This window comes from Nicotiana attenuata, unplaced genomic scaffold (genome assembly GCF_001879085.1).
Source record: "Nicotiana attenuata strain UT unplaced genomic scaffold, NIATTr2, whole genome shotgun sequence".
NCBI lineage: Eukaryota > Viridiplantae > Streptophyta > Magnoliopsida > Solanales > Solanaceae > Nicotiana > Nicotiana attenuata.
The window spans coordinates 91,833-110,399 of NW_017673129.1; the positions used below are offsets into that span (position 1 = coordinate 91,833).

General features: G+C 39.4%; 1 protein-coding gene across 1 annotated transcript; it reads left to right on the top strand.

Moving 5' to 3' along the window:
* The first annotated feature begins 436 nt into the window (after positions 1–436).
* Positions 437–2,177, top strand: LOC109215523 (beta-D-glucosyl crocetin beta-1,6-glucosyltransferase-like). The gene has a single exon (XM_019379600.1). It carries the CDS (start codon positions 520–522, stop codon positions 1,828–1,830), a length of 1,311 nt encoding a protein of 436 aa, XP_019235145.1. The 5' UTR covers positions 437–519; the 3' UTR covers positions 1,831–2,177.
* Positions 2,178–18,567: the final 16,390 nt, after the last annotated feature.

The following is an 18,567-nucleotide window of genomic DNA, read 5'->3' on the forward strand; positions in this document are numbered from 1 at the left end:
GGTTAATTGTTTAATGCTCATTACGTCTTCACTTTGGTCATCATGTATTTAAAATATTCTCAAATTTCTAGAAACTACCATATTTTAATCTTGACAGGGTAGAACGTCATTTGACAAATAACCATGCATTATACTAGTTCTAAAAGAGAAATGGTCTCATATGACCAATTATAGTTGGAACATATGAAAATGACACCACAAAAATTTCTAGTATTCAAATTTTTCCATTTTTTTAAATTTCTTTGTAACAATCGATCTCTTGTGAAAAAAATTATGTAACTAAAAGTACATTTGTAATAGGCTGTATATAGCCGATCTCTATTTCTAGAACCATCTTCGTGTTCTGTACAAAGTTAGATGATATCGACTTGTATAAGAAATTATTGAAGTAATCCAAGTTAATTATACTTTTTCTTGCTTCCTTGGTTTATACAAAGTTTGTCATACATATATACAGAGTTAAGGCTGCCATAGTATAAATAATAAAGGGAAGGAATCAAGGGATTTCCACAATAATTAATGGAGAAAGACCAGAAATTTCCAACTGTCTTACTCTTTCCATGGTTAGCACAAGGCCATGTGACACCTTATTTGGTGTTAGCCAAGAAATTAGCACAAAGAAACTTTCACATATATTTTCTTTCTACCCCCATAATTCTTGAATCCATTGAGAAAACCCTAGCCAAACAACCCTCAAGTAATTTATGTATACAATTAGTGGAATTTCATTTACCATCTTCACCTAAGCTTCCTCCTCATTATCACACAACCAATGGCTTACCTCCTCATCTTAACTTCACACTTATCCAAACTTTTCAAATGGCTTCCTCAAAATTTTCCACCATTGTTGACACTCTAAACCCTAATTTTATCATATATGATAGCTTCCAACCATGGGTTGCAACCATAGCTTCTTCACGTAATATTCCTGCTATTCATTTATACACTTCAGGTATAGCTACTTTTTCAAAATTCTATCATATTCTCCAAGAAAATATTAGGGAAATTAATTGTGATATTAATGAAATTGCTGCCCAAGATTTAGATGAAATAGATAGGCAAAAAGTTTTAGGAGGGATAGCCCTAAAAGCCTTTGAACAATCTAATGACATTGTTTTGGTCAATAGTTGTAAGGAGATTGAAGGCAAGTTCATTGATCATCTTTCTCAGTTGTCCAAAAAGGAGATAATACCAATTGGTCCACTTATTCGTGACGCCATTGATGAAGAGGAAGACTTAGAGATCATACAATGGTTAGATAAAAAAGATGAATCTTCATGTGTTTTTGTTTCTTTTGGAAGTGAATATTTCTTGTCAAAGAAAGATATTGAAGAGATAGCTAAAGGGCTTGAGTTAACCCTAGTAAACTATATTTGGACTATAACATTCCCTGCGGGTGTGACTACTACAATTGAAGAAGTTTTGCCACAAGGTTTTCATGAAAAATCAGAGAAAGGGATGGTTGTAAAAGGATGGGTACCACAAGCTAGAATTTTAGGACATTTTAGTATCGGCGGGTTCGTGACTCACTGTGGATGGAATTCTTTATTAGAAAGTATATGTTTTGGTGTTCCTATAATAGCTTTGCCAAAACATCTTGATCAGCCTACAAATGCAAGATTAATGGAGGAACTTGGCCTTGGTTTTGAGATTTTGAAAGATGAAAATGGAGAGATTAAAAGAGAGGAGGTGGCTAGAGGAATAAGGAAGGTGATGGAAAATATTGGAGAAGTCAAGAATAATGTAAGAGAAATGAAGGAGAAGATTAGAATGAAAGGTGAGAAAGCGATAGATCATTTGGCTAAAAAGATTAAAGCCATCTTGAAGTAGTGATTGGCCATTCATGGCTTAGACTTTGCTACAAGCTTATTGCAAATGCATAAAGATATATTTTTATGATTGTATCGTGTTTCAGTATGTAATTTCCACGTCAGCAAGTTGATGTTCAAAGGATTCAGTAATTAGGGAAAAGTCAGTCGTGTATTTAGGAATTCAAACTATGTATTATCAATAATATTCCTAGCAGAGCTTCACTTCCCTAATATAAATTGACTAGTCTTCATTGTAACACTAAAAGTCATCTCTTCATCGTACTAGATTTGATCATAATAACTTTTTTTTTTTAATAAAAGGCCAGTTTTGGCGTACCTCGACTCATTCTATGGGATATTTGCTACTTCCCTCTACTGACTGTATGTAATATATAAATATGCAATCGCATATTATTAGCTAGATACTATCTTTTTTTTAAATATAATTTTACGTCGTTAAGTGGCGCTGGCCTATTATTTCAATCCAAAAGGTGATACAAACAGGGGGGTGTATCAAAAACCTCTGTCCAAAGAAATCTGATTAGAAAAGAGCACAACAGTTCATACAAAATGATTTCTCCAATGTTTATGCCTTATGGATGACATGTAAGCTTTGTCCAATATATAAGGTCCTGCTGCATCTCTAGGAAGATCCTTTGGATTATAAAAAATTGATTCACCTTCTTCAACCCCACGGTTAGCAAGAGCATCGGCGACTTGGTTCGCCTCTCTATAACAATGTGAACTCCTCCGGATAGTCCCTGCCAAAAGTTTTTTTAATCTCCATAATAGTATTATGTGTGAGCACGTGATTTTTGCCCGATTAAAATATTCCTACATAATTCACAAAATAGCATTTTTCTAATAATTTTAATTTTTATAAAATTTTTAGAAATTTCTTGCTAATTGTTGTTTGCATGTAGTTGCATGTTTAATATTTTAAAATTACAAGAAATACCAAAAAAATGTCAAAAAATTTCATGCATTGCATTTTAGGTATTTATTTGTATTTTTAGGATTTAAAAATTACAAAAAATACAACAGTCATGTATACATTTTAGCTTTTAGTTTTAATTAATTAGCGTCAATTTAATGAAAATAAGTAAGATCAATTCTACAAAATAGATTAAATTAGAGTCTAATTTAGAATTTTATTTACCTTGTTCATGATTTTTAATTAATGAAATTAGAATTTCTAAAACGAAGAAAAGGAAAGTGCAAAAAATGCTTTAATCATTTTTAGTTTTGGGTTAATTGGTTAGTGTTTTTGATCCACATGTCTATTAGTTTAATATTAGGAAAAAATCAAAATTGGCTTATTGTTGCAAAAATTCAGATTTATTTTGGAATTTGGCTAAGTTAAAAGGTCATCCTTTTATTGTTCTTGTAATTGGGCCAGACAAGCCAAATAGCCCAACCTCCCTTCAACAAACTCACCTCCCAACTCAATCTCCACAAGCCAACCGGTCCACCCCTTTTAAATAACCAAACGACACCGTTTGGGTGTCATGCCATCTCAGTCGTTCATCAAACAAGATCGCACAGTTGGGAACTAAAATAACTCTCCCTTATAACGGTTTAAACGGACCCCCCCCCCCCTCCAAATCCTAGAGACAGCCTCACAATCCCCCCTCTTTATCATCTCTTTCATCGCCACCGCCCGCCGCCCACCGGAAATCGCCTACGGCGGCGGACACACTCAAAACCACCCCAAATCGCCACCCTACAATCCTCTTCTCCTCCTCATTCCTAATCCCCAAACGGATTCCTTCATAAACCCCTACAACTCCAGGGATTTTAGATCGAAAAGTCACAAAAACCTAAAATTCACTACTATGTTGAGTCTCCCCCGATTATGGCCAATTTGAGGTTCATATTAACACCAATCGATTGCCGTCATTAAGAGATTAGCGTTTGAAGTCAGTGTTGGTTTTATTTCAAACCACCAGAATCCGGTCAATCACCTACCAACCCACCGGAACTCCAATCCTTTCTTCATCATCTTGCGTTCAGTCCTTTTGACCGACTGTGGCTAATATCGATGTATGTAGCACTAGCTTCGTTGTTTTTTAAGCATAAACCAGTGCTCATGTGACGATATCGACCACTGCCCAGATTATTTGAAGCCAGCAGTAGTGTCGCCAATAGGTAATTCTTCCTTCCATTCTTTCATAGTCGTTTGGCTTAGTTGCATGATTTACTGATTGATTTTTCTGTTTGTTGTTTTACATATTATAGTTTAGCTTTAGGTTAATTAAGGCATTGTTTTAGTTTAGTTTCAATCATACTTAGTTGAATTTGTTAAATTGTCATTTGAATTGCTTGTGTAATGATGCATTGGCAGTTAACTGATAATATGTCCCTTCATATGTTTAGCCTGTTTAGAATAGTTAGGATTTTTAAAAATTCAGTTATTCTATGATTAGGATAATAGTCCAGGTGCATAAAATAGGTCAGAATTCGAATTTTTGTTTTGCTTTGTTGTGATTTTTTAGTCCCTATAAGTTTCTTGTGATAGCTGTTTGTAATTAACAAAGGTTAAAGGGGTCAAAGGGATTTGGAAAATTAGGAAATCTAGTTTATTTGTTTGGGGAAGTTTCTAGAGGAAGGACTAAAGTGCAATTCCATAATTAAATTAGGTCAAATTGGGGTCAAAAGAGATAATTTTTAGAAGTTAAAGGGTAGAAAATAAAAAGAACCATCTAGAAACAGGGAAAACTGTCCAAATTCAGTTTTGAAAGATGCTCTTTTCCTGAATTTTAGGGGCTGCTTGCTGGGAATTATTCCCTGATTTCTTTAGAGCACATGACTGATTTTTACACTCTATATAAGAGACTTCACCCTCCCTCACAACACACGCTATTCCCTGCATTTTTTACCCACAAATACCCACTGATTTTACACTGAAAAACTCTCTGAATTCTAAACAAACAAACACAGATTTCACACACAAAAAGCACTCATAGGCTGGTTTTCCCTTGACATTGAAAGAAAAACAGTGTGAAATTTTACTTTACAAATTCTTCAAAGCAAAAAAGAGGAACAGAAGTCATTTAGCTTCAGGTTTTTTTACTGATTTTCTGGGTTTTTCTTCTTTAGCTGGACTGCTTGATTTATGCTCTTGATTTGAAGCTGTTACCTTGCTGATATTCCCGCTGATTCAGAGACTTATTTTCTTGGTTTTTTGTTGATTTCTTGGCAATTAGGTACACCCCTATGATTCAGTACAACTCTGGCCTACAGCATAATCAAACTTCCCTATTTGCTTCTATTTGAATTTTAAGTATGTTGATGTGTTTACGTTTTTTTTTTTACTTTTCTTCTGAAATGTCCTAACATGTTCAGTGATCTAGATTGAAATCCTCTCAACCCCATCTTTCTATTTTTGTTCATGTGACATCTTTTGTCAACTTTTTTGTAAGTTCTCATGTTAATTTAACAATACAAGTTGATGATTTTCATTGTTTGTTTGAATGGTGCTATAAATGGATTGAAACAGGTTACATGCTCTATTTTGGTCAAAGTTTTGGATTTCATATAATTGCTCTTGTTATGTTATGGTTTAGTGTGACTTCAGATTTTAGATGCACTCATGATATTCTGCGCTGCTAAGTGATTATCCTAGTGTTAAAGATGGAGAGGGACTTCTGTGTTTGAGTATTGAATTGCAGCTCATGGATTTTATGGTGAGATTGGCTTGAATCTGTCGAGGCAGAGCAAGGAAAATGAGCTTCACAGTCATTTGTTTTAAGCTGAATGTTAAATATCTCACATTTTAGATTAATCTGTTAGAGTTTTTCTTTATTTGAAGTAAGCAAATGTATAATTGAATCAAAACATTGTCAGGAACATTGGAGTTTAGTTGATTTGATTTGTTAATATGAGTGAGGAAATAAATTGATTTTGTTGAGCTATGAGTTGTGTTTGAAAGCATGAAAAATGTTGCCACATTTGCAAATAGACTTCTGATCTTATTTGGATCAAGCCCGACTTTAGGCCTTGAGTTGTGGGAGACTGAGAATCCTTCCAGTGACGAGATGGGCTCCTTGATCAAGCCCATTGCCTGCTTTATTTGATTAATTCATATTGCTAAGATAATAATGTGTTAAGTTATTGTTAGATACCTCTTAAAGTGTTTTGACCAAATTCTCTTTATCAATTTTTAATTGCTTTCATTTCTGTTTCCTTTTCCTGAAGTAGATAGCTTTAACATTACTAATATGTAAACATGCCCGGACCTTAATAGGCTGCCCTAGAGCTTTACATGTAAAGGTGAGGTTGTTTAGGAGTTAATTAACGAATTCCTACTAGCCTAAATGAGTTCATATCCGAACCACAACGAATTGTTCCATTTTTTAAGTGTTAGAAATTAAGTACAACTCTTGAACACCATAATTTGCTTTTGGCGCGATTAATAAATTATTGTGACTATGGGTACGGTTCCCGTGGCATAGTCATGATACATAATCTCCAATTCGAGTGTGCTTTCACGTGACTCGAACATAACTTCGAATAATAAGAAAAAATAAACATGTCGTAAATTCCGGGTGCATTTCATGTGGCGCAATTTATAACGTGTATCAAAATGACAAGTGTACGACATCGTGACCTGTTCCAGAAATAATTTCATAAATACTAAAAGTGGTTAAAAGTTAAAAATGCACAATAGGTTTTAAACATGTAATAAATCAGATAATTATTCCAATTATTAATTGTTGAGAGACCGTGTTAAAATCACAGAACTCAGGAGTGCCTCACACCTTCTCCCGGGTTAACAGAATTTCTTACCCGGTCTTATGGATTTCAAAGACTTTAAAACAGAGTCAAATTTCCTCGATTTGGGATTTAAAATAAACCGGTGACTTGGGACACCATAAATTATTCCAAGTGGCAACTCTGAAATAAATAAATAATCTCATTTCAATTAATGTCACTTTAATTGAAAAAACTCCCTATCCCCCTCAGAAAAAAGGAGGTGTGACAGCTCTGGCGACTTTGCTGGGGAACTAACCCAGAATCTCTGGTTCAGGGTTCAAGAATTCGAGCTTAGAATAACTGTTATACTTGACTTTTGATTATTATCTTATTTTTACGTGTTTGAGCCTAATGTGCTAAATACTGATTTTTACCGCTTTGATATTGTGTGAACTGTATATAAACTGTTACGAAACCCTTCTTCTCTCTGAGTCTTCTAAATCTTCTGGGAAGCGTGCGCTTCGCGTGGCTTCTTTCCTGTTAGAGTCATATCCCAATTTTAGAATGAGTATCGGACAAGTTGCAAAGTCGGTGAAGCTTCTGTATTCCCGGTACGCTGCCCCCCCTCCCCCCCGGCTCGAGTTGTCCGCTCGGATAAGCCAGGTCTAGAACAATACACCCAGGATTTAAACTTAGAATAACATAGCCTCTTGCCGGATCCCTAGTAGGAATGTTTGTTTTGCATCACGTGCATTTGACTTTGGGGACTCAACACAGGGGTTGGGTCCGTCTAGGACAGGTGTACCCAAAAATTAAAAGACCATCCTGATGCATTTTTACGTGCTACTTGTACATTTATTTGCTTCAGCTTGCATGTTGACCGACTTCTAGAATAGGAAAGAAAAAATCAAGAAAAACCAAGATTGAGGTAAGAGAGAGAAAATCACTCGTTTCTGAAAATCCTGGTATCCAAAATATCCTGTAACTCTGCCGAAATTTTGAAAAAGAAAAGAGAAAAAGAAGAAGAGTCATTTCAAAATAAATTTTCCTGTTGCGTCAAAATTTATCGAACTACGCGGGTTTGCTTCTCACCGGATGTGGGATACGTAGGCAACCCTCATCAGGTCCAGCCCCGCTTTTGCAAAAATAATCATAAATATGAAAATGTCGTCATTTTATCATAAATAAAGTTAAGTGATGCCGTTTTTGTCCAAATAGCCAGAAATGTCCCGATCGGACGCCGGAAGGCTGTGTTTGCAAGAATAGCCGCCTATGGTCCTTTTTTCTAATTTTTGGCCATTTAGCAAATACAGCCCTAAAATCTTCCCTTCCGAAGTGCTGAAAGGCCGTATTTGCAAAAGTAGCCATGATTTGTTTTAAATTAGATTTTGCAAAAATAATATTTTGTTAGGTCAGTTTTCAAACGAAACTTACATGTTTTGACCAGTCACCCTAATTTAAATGTGCAGAATGAGCACCATTAAGAACCTACCTTTTCGAGTCATAAATGAGATTCCACTAGGACTCCACATGTGGTGGAACGACCTGGGGGAGGTCGTCAAGCGTTCTGTGACAAAAGGCTTTAGGTGGGCTCAGCAGTCTTCTGAAAATTAAACCAAGGGTTGATATAATTGAAGCTTTGATACTGTTTTGGAACCCGACACATAATGTTTTCCACTTCTCTGATTTTGAGTTGACCCCTACACTAGAGGAGATAACAGGTTATGCTAGTCTTGACGGGAATCTCAAGCATCGATATCCAGTATCACCAAGAACTGTAACCCCTCATAAGTTTTTGGACCTTCTGAGTATTAGCCGACAGGTTAAAGATGAAAATTTGGCCGGAGGATTCTGCACATTCCATTTCTTATACAGCCGGTATGGGGAACCCCGTGGATTTGAGGCTCCGAACACTGGTTTGAGTCATCAGGGAAATAACAACGAATGGGAAGGACGTAGAGGTTTGGCCTTCGTAGTGGCATTTTTAGGCACTCTGATATGCCCAAGGAGTGACGGACATATAGAACTGGGGCTTGCAGGAATGGCCGACTTTATGGTCAAAAAGGCCAATGGCACTATTATACCGATGATTCTCGCAGAAATTTATCGAGCTTTAATCGCTTGTCGAGCTGGGACAAAGTTTTTTGAGGGTTGCAACTTCCTTTTGCAAATGTGGCTGGTAGAACATCTTTGTCATCGCCAGGGGTACATGAACTACAGTCTGACCGGACTCAATTGCATTGAAGAATATGAAAACCGGGTAAACGGTCATGAGTTGCCAGAAGGTACTGAGGCATGGTTCGCGTATTTTGGTTCTTTGACCGCAAATCGAATTGAGTGGACTTTCGATTGGCTCCCGGTCAACGAGGTTATTTACATGTCTGCTGGAGTGTGCTTCCTTTTATTGATGGGTCTTCGGAGTATTCAGCTGTATGCTCCGCATCGGGTCCTATGCCAATTGGGCAGATACCAAACAGTCCCTCATGATGAAGATTTGAGCCCACAGGTTATTGAACTATGCCCAAAAGCCGCATTCCTAGAAGAAAAGGTTCGCCAAATTTGGCACCAATGTAGGTTTTTGGAGCCACAAACTCAAGTACGGGATTTGTCCACGGGTGAAGTACCTAACTACACGGCCTGGTATGGTAAAAGGGTTCGAGTCGATTAAGAGCCATGTCCAACAATTCACCGATGGAGAGCGAGATCAGTGGGTTTGGTTAGCTAAAGATAAGGGATACTGGACTACCATAAGCAAGCTAGAAGATCAAATTAAAAACATCAAATTTGATAGTAGTTTACAGGCTGCCGAGGATGAAGGAGAAAAGAAAAGGTTGGCCCAAGAAAACAAAGCCCTCCGAGCTCAAATTCAAAAGATGAAAACAGCCACTGAAACCCCGGTAAGAAGCGAAAAAGATGAAAAACTCATAAGCCATCTGAGGCGAAAAGTACATGATTATGGGTTTGATCTGGCAAAGGCCGACGATGAATTGGCAAAAGCGCGGGCAAAGTTGGCAAAGAGTGCAAAAGAACGGACAGGGTTTATTCAGTAGTTAAAGCAAAAGTATGACAGAGGAGTCACAATCTTAAAGAAAAAGCTGACTACTCTTGAAAATGAAATGGTCCAGCAAGCAAAGGATTTCAAAACAGGAAGAGAGCATTGCTATACATTGATTTCCCGATTGAAAGAAGACATACAGCAATTTCAAGACAAAAACCATACGGACAAGCAGGTGTTGGAGGCTCGGTCTCAGCAAATAGGATGCCTACTCCAAGAAAAGGCTGTCATTAGAATGAGGATTAAAGAAATTGCTGATTATGTCGCAATGAAGTGCATGAATGCGAAGATATGACCTGGTCTATGTTCTTTGCTGCCGTGATGACCTTTGTCCGTCAAGTGATGGCTGATTTAAAGTACCTGCAAGAAGAAATTGCACGCAGACCCGCGTTGAGACCAATTGATGTCCCGCAGGCCCCCGGAGTAGCATTGGAGGCTCTTATGTATTCTTGATTTTCTTTTGGCTTTGAGTCTGTATTTCACCTTTTCGAGTCTGTTAGTCTTTTCCAAGCCTATTTGTTTTTCTGTATTGAGTATGTATGTTCCCTTTTTATCGTCAGCATTCCCGAGTCCTTGTAATAGAAAAACCCAAAAAGATTTTATTTAATGAAATATTGAAAATCCAAAATTTTCTTTTCTTTTATTTTGCATTTATTCCCTGAACTACGTAATGATCTGATTCATGCAGCGTTGTGATATGTAGGCAATCCCCATCGAATTCGATCATAACTATAAGCAATGCGAGTGAAAAATAAACCGAAAAAGAATTAAAAAAGAGGAGAGAAAGAAAAAGGAAAAATTGGGTGAAAAGAAAGAAAAGAGTGAAGAATAAAAGAGCGAAAAACAGCAAAAGTGGAAGAAAAGAATCAGGATTTGAAATTTGAGAAAAGAGATAGCAAAGCCGGGATGAAACACACATCCGTTGCAAAATATTTAGAAACGTTTAATTGTTCAGGTGCATTGCATCCCAATATGCGATTCCCTATCTGTTAAATTTCTCTAACTAACCGGCTTGTTGTGTGGCAATTAGACAGGTCATGTTTTAGGTGGTTGGTCTTGTGGTAATCTGGCTTCCCATCCTTACTTCACAAGATCCAAAGGCAGTATTCCTATGGCTTCTGAAAGTCATCTACCAATTATTAACCCTTCAGAGGATAGCCCGGTATCGATCATCCCACAGTTAGAATCAGCAGCTGCTGAAGAAAATAGAAGTTTGCGTTGATGTATGTTAGAGATGTGGGACAATTGGTCTAATGGCAAAGAACCGCCCATTACAATCCCCGGATTTCCTGAACTGCTTCCCAGGACAAGCGGAACCTCCAATGTCCCCATTCTCGTAACCAACCCATTCATCCCGTTTGGGTACCCCACTATATCAGCTAATTTCACCCGTATGCCTTCTAAGATTCGCTCCCAGGCACCATTTTTGAGAGTATCTCCTACAGTATTCACCGCACCACCAGTCTCTACTACGGCACAGCGAATAATGCCTAGGCCATGCTTCGAACTATTAGCTTTCACTTTTCAAGTACCACAATTTCAGCTAGACACAGCTCATGTCACCCCAAACTCCTACCCTCAGCACCCGCGATACAAGTCTTCAGTGGAACAAGAAAGAATGGCAAGAAACTCTAAGCAAGAAGAAATGGCTCGGAAAATGAAAAGTATCGAACAAAGTCTTAAGAACATGCAAGGCTTGAGTGGCTAAAAGAGTGTTTCGTACTCCGATCTATGCATGTTTCCTCTGTTCATTTGCCCGTTGGCTTTGAGGCGCCAATATTTGAAAAATACGACGGGCATGGAGAGCCGATCGCTTATTTGAAAAGATATTGAAATTAGCTGAGAGGAGCGGGTGGAAAAGAAGAACTTTTGATGGCCTATTTCTGGGAGAGCTTGACGGGAATTGCGTCCGAATGGTACATGGACCAGGACATCTCCCATTGGCATATATGGGATGACTTGGCTCGAGATTTCATCAGGCAATTTCAATACAATGTTGATATAGCTTCAGATAGGAATTCCCTGACCAATTTCAAGAAGAAAACCGCGGAAAGCTTCCTTGAATACGCTATCAAGTGGCGTGAGCAAGCAGCTAGAGTGAAACCGCCAATGGATGAGACAGAAATGGTAAATGTTTTCTCGCAGGCCCAAGAGGCCGATTACTTCCAGTACATGATGTATGCCATGGGCAAACCTTTTGCCGAAGCCATAAAGATCGGAGAAATGGTAGAAAATGGCCTGAAGACTGGCCGAATCATAAGTCAACCTGCATTGAGTGCCACTACCCAAGCCATCCAGAATGGCTCGGGGGGTTTAGCAAATCGAAAGAAGAGGGAAGAAGGAGCCATGATGACTTCAGGTTCGAGAGTCCCCCATCGATCACGTGATCATTCCTACCTGCCTCCCAGAACAACACAACACTACTATCCCCATCAAGATGCAACTTATGCCGTGGCACCGCCTCCCTATGCGGTGATGAATGCCCAGCCCTATACACGACCATAACAGCATTACAACCAAAACAGAGCTCGTCCTCCAAGAAATAACCATCCTCACCAAGTTCCATATTACCCTCATCCACAGCAAACCAACTATCAACGTAATACGTGCCCCCGTGAGCCTCCCACAAGAAATGACTTCACCCCTATTGGTGAGTCCTACTCTAGCCTGTTTCCAAAATTAATCCAGATGGGTCTATTGCAACTTGTGCCTCCAAACCAGCAAAATCCTAAATCTCCATCATACTGGCCTGGTACTAGGTGTGCCTATCATTCGGGGGCAGAGGGTCATGATATGGAAGATTGCTAGACTCTCAAGAGGGCAGTTGAGAATTTGATAGAATAGAAATGAGTGGTGTTGAGGGATGAGGAAGTTCCTAATGTGACTAACAATCCATTACCGGCTCACAACAATGGGCCGGTCATTGGAATGGTTTGTGATGATAAAGAGTTTGATCCAGCCTTGAAAGCTATCATCGCCATTGCCGATTCGGAGGCAAGACCTAAAGCGGCAGCGAAATAGGCCAGAAATGAGAAGAAGAAAATCACTCCAACTCCTCAAGTTGCAGAAAAAGCTATGGAAACAAAATCTGGGGCAGCACATGCTAAGGACACAATTCTCTATGTTCCTAGGGCCCCAAGGAAGGAACAAATCATGTTAAACACTCCCAGAAGATTTGAGCAAAGGAAAGTCATGCTGAATGTGCCAAAGCTATATGTGCCAAAAGGGACTTATGTGGCGCGGGGACCGGTAATTTCACCAAGGTTGATTTAGCCCGTGGTTATCAGCCACGCACCACAGAGCCCTATGAGAGACCCCCACAGCAGTCCCCTGGAATTATAGCAAAACAATGGTTACTTACAAGGGGAGAGAATTTATAGGAGAGGTGAACGAAATGAACCAATCTGGGAAGTACCACAACCCGGAAGAGCTAAAGAAGTTAAAGCTGAACAACGAGAAACGGTTTCCACCCAAGAAGCCTGTGAGCGCTGAAGAAGCAGAAGAGTTCTCCGAAAAATGAAAACTTCGGAATACACCATAGTTGACCAGCTCCGGAAGACTCCTTCCCAGGTTTCGCTTTTATCCCTACTATTTAGCTCAAATGAACATCAGAAGGTACTCTTGAAAACATTGAACGAGGCATATGTCCCGGTTGAAACTTCAGTCGAACAATTGGAAAGAATGGTTGAACGTTTCTTCGAAGTCAACAGGATTTCTTTCAGCCGCGATGACTTGCCCCCAGAGGAGCCGCCCACAAGCCCTTCACTTGACTCTCAAATGCGAAGGTTATTATGTGAAGAGGGTCATTCTAGATGGTGGGTCCGGGGTTGACATTTGCCCTCTCCCAACGCTTCAAAGGATGGAAATTGGAACAGAAAGAATTCGACCAAACAATATCTGTATGCGCGCTTTTGATGGTGTCAAGCGCGATACAATAGGGAAAATTAACTTGATTTTGACCATTTGCCCTGTGGATTTCGAAGTGACTTTCCAGGTTCTGGATATGGATACTTCGTATACTTTTCTCCTAGGAAGACCATGGATTCACGCTACAGGGGTTGTGGCCTCCACTCTCCACCAAATGGCCAAGTTTGAACTTGAAAACTAAGAAATTGTTGTCCACGGGGAGGATGAACAGTCCATTTACAGGGACCCGTTAATCATGTGTCTCGAAGCTAGAGAAGGAAGTGAGCACATTATCTATCAATCCTTTGAAATTGTAGTCGCCGACCAATGCGATGAAGGGGCTCCATTCCCTCAACCTTCCTTATCTAATGCCTCGGTCATGGTCGCTAGTGAAATGATTAAACATGGGTACAAGCCCAGAAAGGGGCTCGGGGTATCTCTACAAGGCATCACAGAACCAATCACTTCGACCGCCAATAAGAAGTTCTTCGGCGTAGGTTTCCAAGCTACAAATGCCGACATAAAATGGGCTGATGAGCGCAAGAAAAAGGGATAGGTCCTACCTCACCCGTTCCGCATCTCTCCAAGTCATTTGTTAATCCCAAGTATGTAGAAGAAGAAGAAGAAGAAGAGGCCTTCACGACTGAGGAGATTGAGGATATTTGTGAAGCCATGAAACAAATGTTGTACGAGTCCCACATGGTCCAGCTGGGGGAAGGCACGAGCACTGCTGAGGTGTTGTACATGGGACCAAATGCCAAGCTTCAAAACTAGAAGGCTACCCATTCCCTGTCAGACAGGAATCACGGTAGTCTAGTCTTGCCATCTTTTTCTACATTACGAGTTATTTCGGGGTGTAACTCGAATGTTTTTATTTTATTGTCTTTTGATTTCGATGTAAACCCTCTTATCTTCAATGAAATGAAATGAAATCAATATTTCATCGTCATGGATGTCTCCTTTTTCTTTGTTCTGATTTTGTTATTTTTCTTATCTTTTTCTTTTCAGTTATAATAATGCGAACTTAAATAACATGACATGCTTGCGGACTTCATGCTCAGATCCTAAAACACTATCTGTGAAATAATGAATCAAGAACTGGAATATGATGAAGATGAGGCTTTTAGGGAAAGAAATCGAGAATTGGAACAATTTGAGAATAAGCCTAAGCCAAACTTATATAAAACCGAGCCAGTTAATTTGGGCAGTCTAGAAGAGGTCCGGGAAACTATGATAAGTATTCACGCTGATGAAAGAACTAGAGATGCATTGATCTAACTTTTCTTTGAATTCAAGGACGTGTTTGCATGGTCCTATGATGATATGCCAGGACTGAGTGTTGATTTGGTAGTGCATAAATTTCTAACTTATCCCGGTTATCCACCCGTCCAACAAAAGCATAGAAAGTTTGAAACAAACATCAGTGATAAGATCAAAGAAGAAGTCAGTAAAGAGTTGAAAGCTGGTGTGATCTGAGTGGTCCGATACACCACATGGTTGGCTAATGTGATTCAAGTGCCAAAGAAAGATGGGAAAACCCGAGTCTGTGTTGGTTATTGGGATTTGAACAAAGCAAGCAGCAAGGACAACTTTCCATTGCCAAACATCCACATTCTTGTTGACAACTGTGCCAAACATATGACACAGTCTTTCGTGGATTGTTATGCTGGGTACCACCAAGTTCTGATGGATGAAGAAGACGTAGAAAAGATGGCTTTCACCACACCTCGGGGCACTTACTATTACAGGGTCATGACGTTTAATTTAAAGAACGCCGGGGAAACTTACATGAGAGCTATGACTGCATCTTCCATGACATGATGCACCAAGAAATTGAGGTGTATGTGGATGATGTGATCATTAAATCCAGAACGCAGGAAGACCATGTACGGTATTTGAGAAAGTTCTTTGAGCGTCTGCGCAAGTATGACTTGAAATTGAATCCAACTAAATGTGCATTCGGAGTTCCATCTGGGAAACTTTCGGGGTTTATAGCCAGTCGGAGGGGTATCAAGTTAGATCCAACAAAGATAAAGTCTATTCGGGATTTGACAACTCCAAGAACCAAGAAAGAGGTCATGAGTCTGCTAGGAAGATTGAATTACATAACGATCACGACCCAAACCGATGGGCCACGACGGACACCCGGTACCTTACTCAACCGAGTACCTATGTAGCGTATCTTTCGTATCATACTACCATAGGTAAATGAGCCAGAGAGGCTGTCGTGAGATAAATAGAATGAAACATGGGGAAAATACTCTACATTGGACGACCCAACATGTAATCCAAACTTATGCATATGACGTACGGGCCTATAAGGCCGGCAGGATCTTTCATATACTCAAAACATAGGCTGACAAGGCCATACAAGCATTCATATACATGACATATGTCTACAAGCCTCTAAGAGTACACCTTGACATAAAGGTCAAGACAGGGCCCCGCCATACCAACCAATACATGTCCAAATCATACTCACCAAATGTAAGGCCCCGAAAAACTTCACTATGTAAATTAAGGTTTTGTGGTGTCAAGGTAGGCTAATATGTTGTATTCTCAGAGTCTTGGGTTGAACAATGCATTGGGGAGTAGAAATTTTAATCACAGGTAGACCAGGCTTTAAGCCGGTGAGGCCTGGATAAAGCCAGGCTGGACCAGGCTTTAAGCTGGTGAGGCCTGGCTATGAGGCCTGGATAAAGCCAGGCTAGGCCAGGCTTTAAGCTGGCGACGCCAGGCCTGTAGCCCGGTCCAAAAATTTTGGACTATCCATTTTTCTATCCTTATAACCCGACCCAACTTCTTTATATACACGCAATGTGTCATTTTTGATGAAAAATCTGATGCTTTAGAGTGAGAGAGTGAGACCTAGAGTGAGAAAGTAATCTTCATCAAATCCTTCTTCAATTCTTACTCAAATCTTTGAAGATTAACGAGGAAAACACACTAAAATTTCATCCTTGAGGTAAGATTCTACACCCTAAACCTTAATTTCGAATTTTAGCTAAATATGGGTAATTAACAAATGGGTTTATGGGTATAAGGGTTGATTATCTCGCATGCATATATGATAAGAGGGTATGGGGAGATTGTGAGCTAAAAATGTAACAAATGGGATGTAGGATGATAGAATCTCTCACAAAAAGGTCTTAAAATCATAATGCACACTTAGTGCTTGATAATGTGCTCAAATGAGCTAGAATCTTGATTATCTCTCTAACTTTTGGTTCAACTTGTAATTCTCATAAAATAGATCGAAGTTGCTAAGAGTTCCAGAATTATTGTAAGAATTTAAGGAAAGCTCTATTGAGGTATGTATGGCTAACCCCCCCTCTTCTTAGAAATTGAGCTCCCTTGGTGTCCATGTAAATGTTGTAGGTTCCGAAATTTGATTGGTGTAGTGCTTGCTATTTCAAAATGAATTGGTGTTGCAAGAATATATGTGAAAGGTGTGTCTCAATGTTTTCAATATGCTATTTTTGGTAAATTGTGAAGAATGAGAACTATGTGCTAAAATGCCTAGATTTCAAGTCAAGTTTAAATTGTGATTATTATGCCGAATCATGTGAATTCCTCTCTATGCTTACAACTTGAATTGCTCTTGTATGTGCCCATTATCTTAAATCGCAAGGTTAATGTTGAAAGTAAAAGTGATGTGAAATGTGAGATATGAAATGTGGCCTAGTGCCAAGTATGATGTGATAATTGTGGCCCCAAGTGCCGATGAACTGATATATGTGAACTAAGGATTGAAATGAGATGATTGATGGAAAAGGAAAAAATGTCTTGGTAAGACGGCCTAGCCGATCGGGCCGTGATCGGACGCCATGCCGCACTCATGGTGGTATTGTGCTGATATTGAAACCAGAAAGTGAGAACGAAATTGTGACTGAGGTACATGTCTCAAATAAGGCAACCTAGCCGATCGGGTCGTGATCGAACTCCGCGCAAGAAAGCGGTGGTATTGTGAATGATGATGTAACAGTATTACATGTCCCAACCTAAAGCTATGGAAATTGTGTGAAAGCTATGTGATCCCTTATTTGATGATGTGAGGATTGTTTAAAGCTTTGTTGATCCTTATGATTTCTTTATTCTTGTATGGTTGTTCTTTCTAATGAGATGGTGTTTAGTTATACATACTAGTAATATTCCACGGTACTAACGTCCCTTTTGCTGGGGGCGCTACATCGTTAAATGGATGTAGGTGATTCCATAGCAGGCAGTATTGGTCGCAGCTAGTGACGCATCTTCCTTTCAGCTGACTTGGTGAGCCCCACTTCATTTCGGGGTCCTGTATCGTTGTTTATCATGTACTTTATATTTTGAGGTATAGTTGGAGCCTTGTTGCCGGCATTTCCATATTACTCTTCAATTGTATTTAGAGGCTCCATAGACAGGTTGTGGGTAGTGTTTGATGTTGGGAATTGTATTGGTAGTGTTGGTATTTGGCAAACGTGTTTTTCAATAAATCTATAAACTTGTACAATTTTGGAAATATTGAATGATGTTGTTAATGGGAATGAAATGGAAGTGATTAATGAAATCTTTTCAGTATTTGATTAATGGAGTACATCTCCTCTTTATTTAGGGATGAAATTGGGTAGAATGAAATCTAACAGGCTTGCTCAGTCGAGTTCACTCGGTTGAGCGCCGGTCGTGCTCCTCGGTTTTAGGGCGTGACACCAAACAAGCAACTCCGGAGCAAATGGAGCGCACCAACATCTTCCGCTGAGCTGATAGCCTACTTGGAGGACTCTCAACTTGTCTATCGGGACCTGCGGGCATGAAACATAGTGTCCCCAAGCAAAAAAGGATGTCAGTACGAATAATGTATCGAGTATGTAAGGCACATAAATAAGTACATAGCAGACGTGGAAGAATTATAGAGTAAATGACTCAACCTGTAAGTCTGGATAACTCTGTAAATCATGAAATAATTGTAGTGTCATGCATATGCGTACGAATGTCATGTCGTGCACAGGTACATGTTTCATAACATGATCAGGCCTCTGAGGGCATCCCATCATATCATCTCGGCCACTATGGGCAAAATCATCAACGTATACCAGCTGATCAGGTGGTGGTACGTATATAACG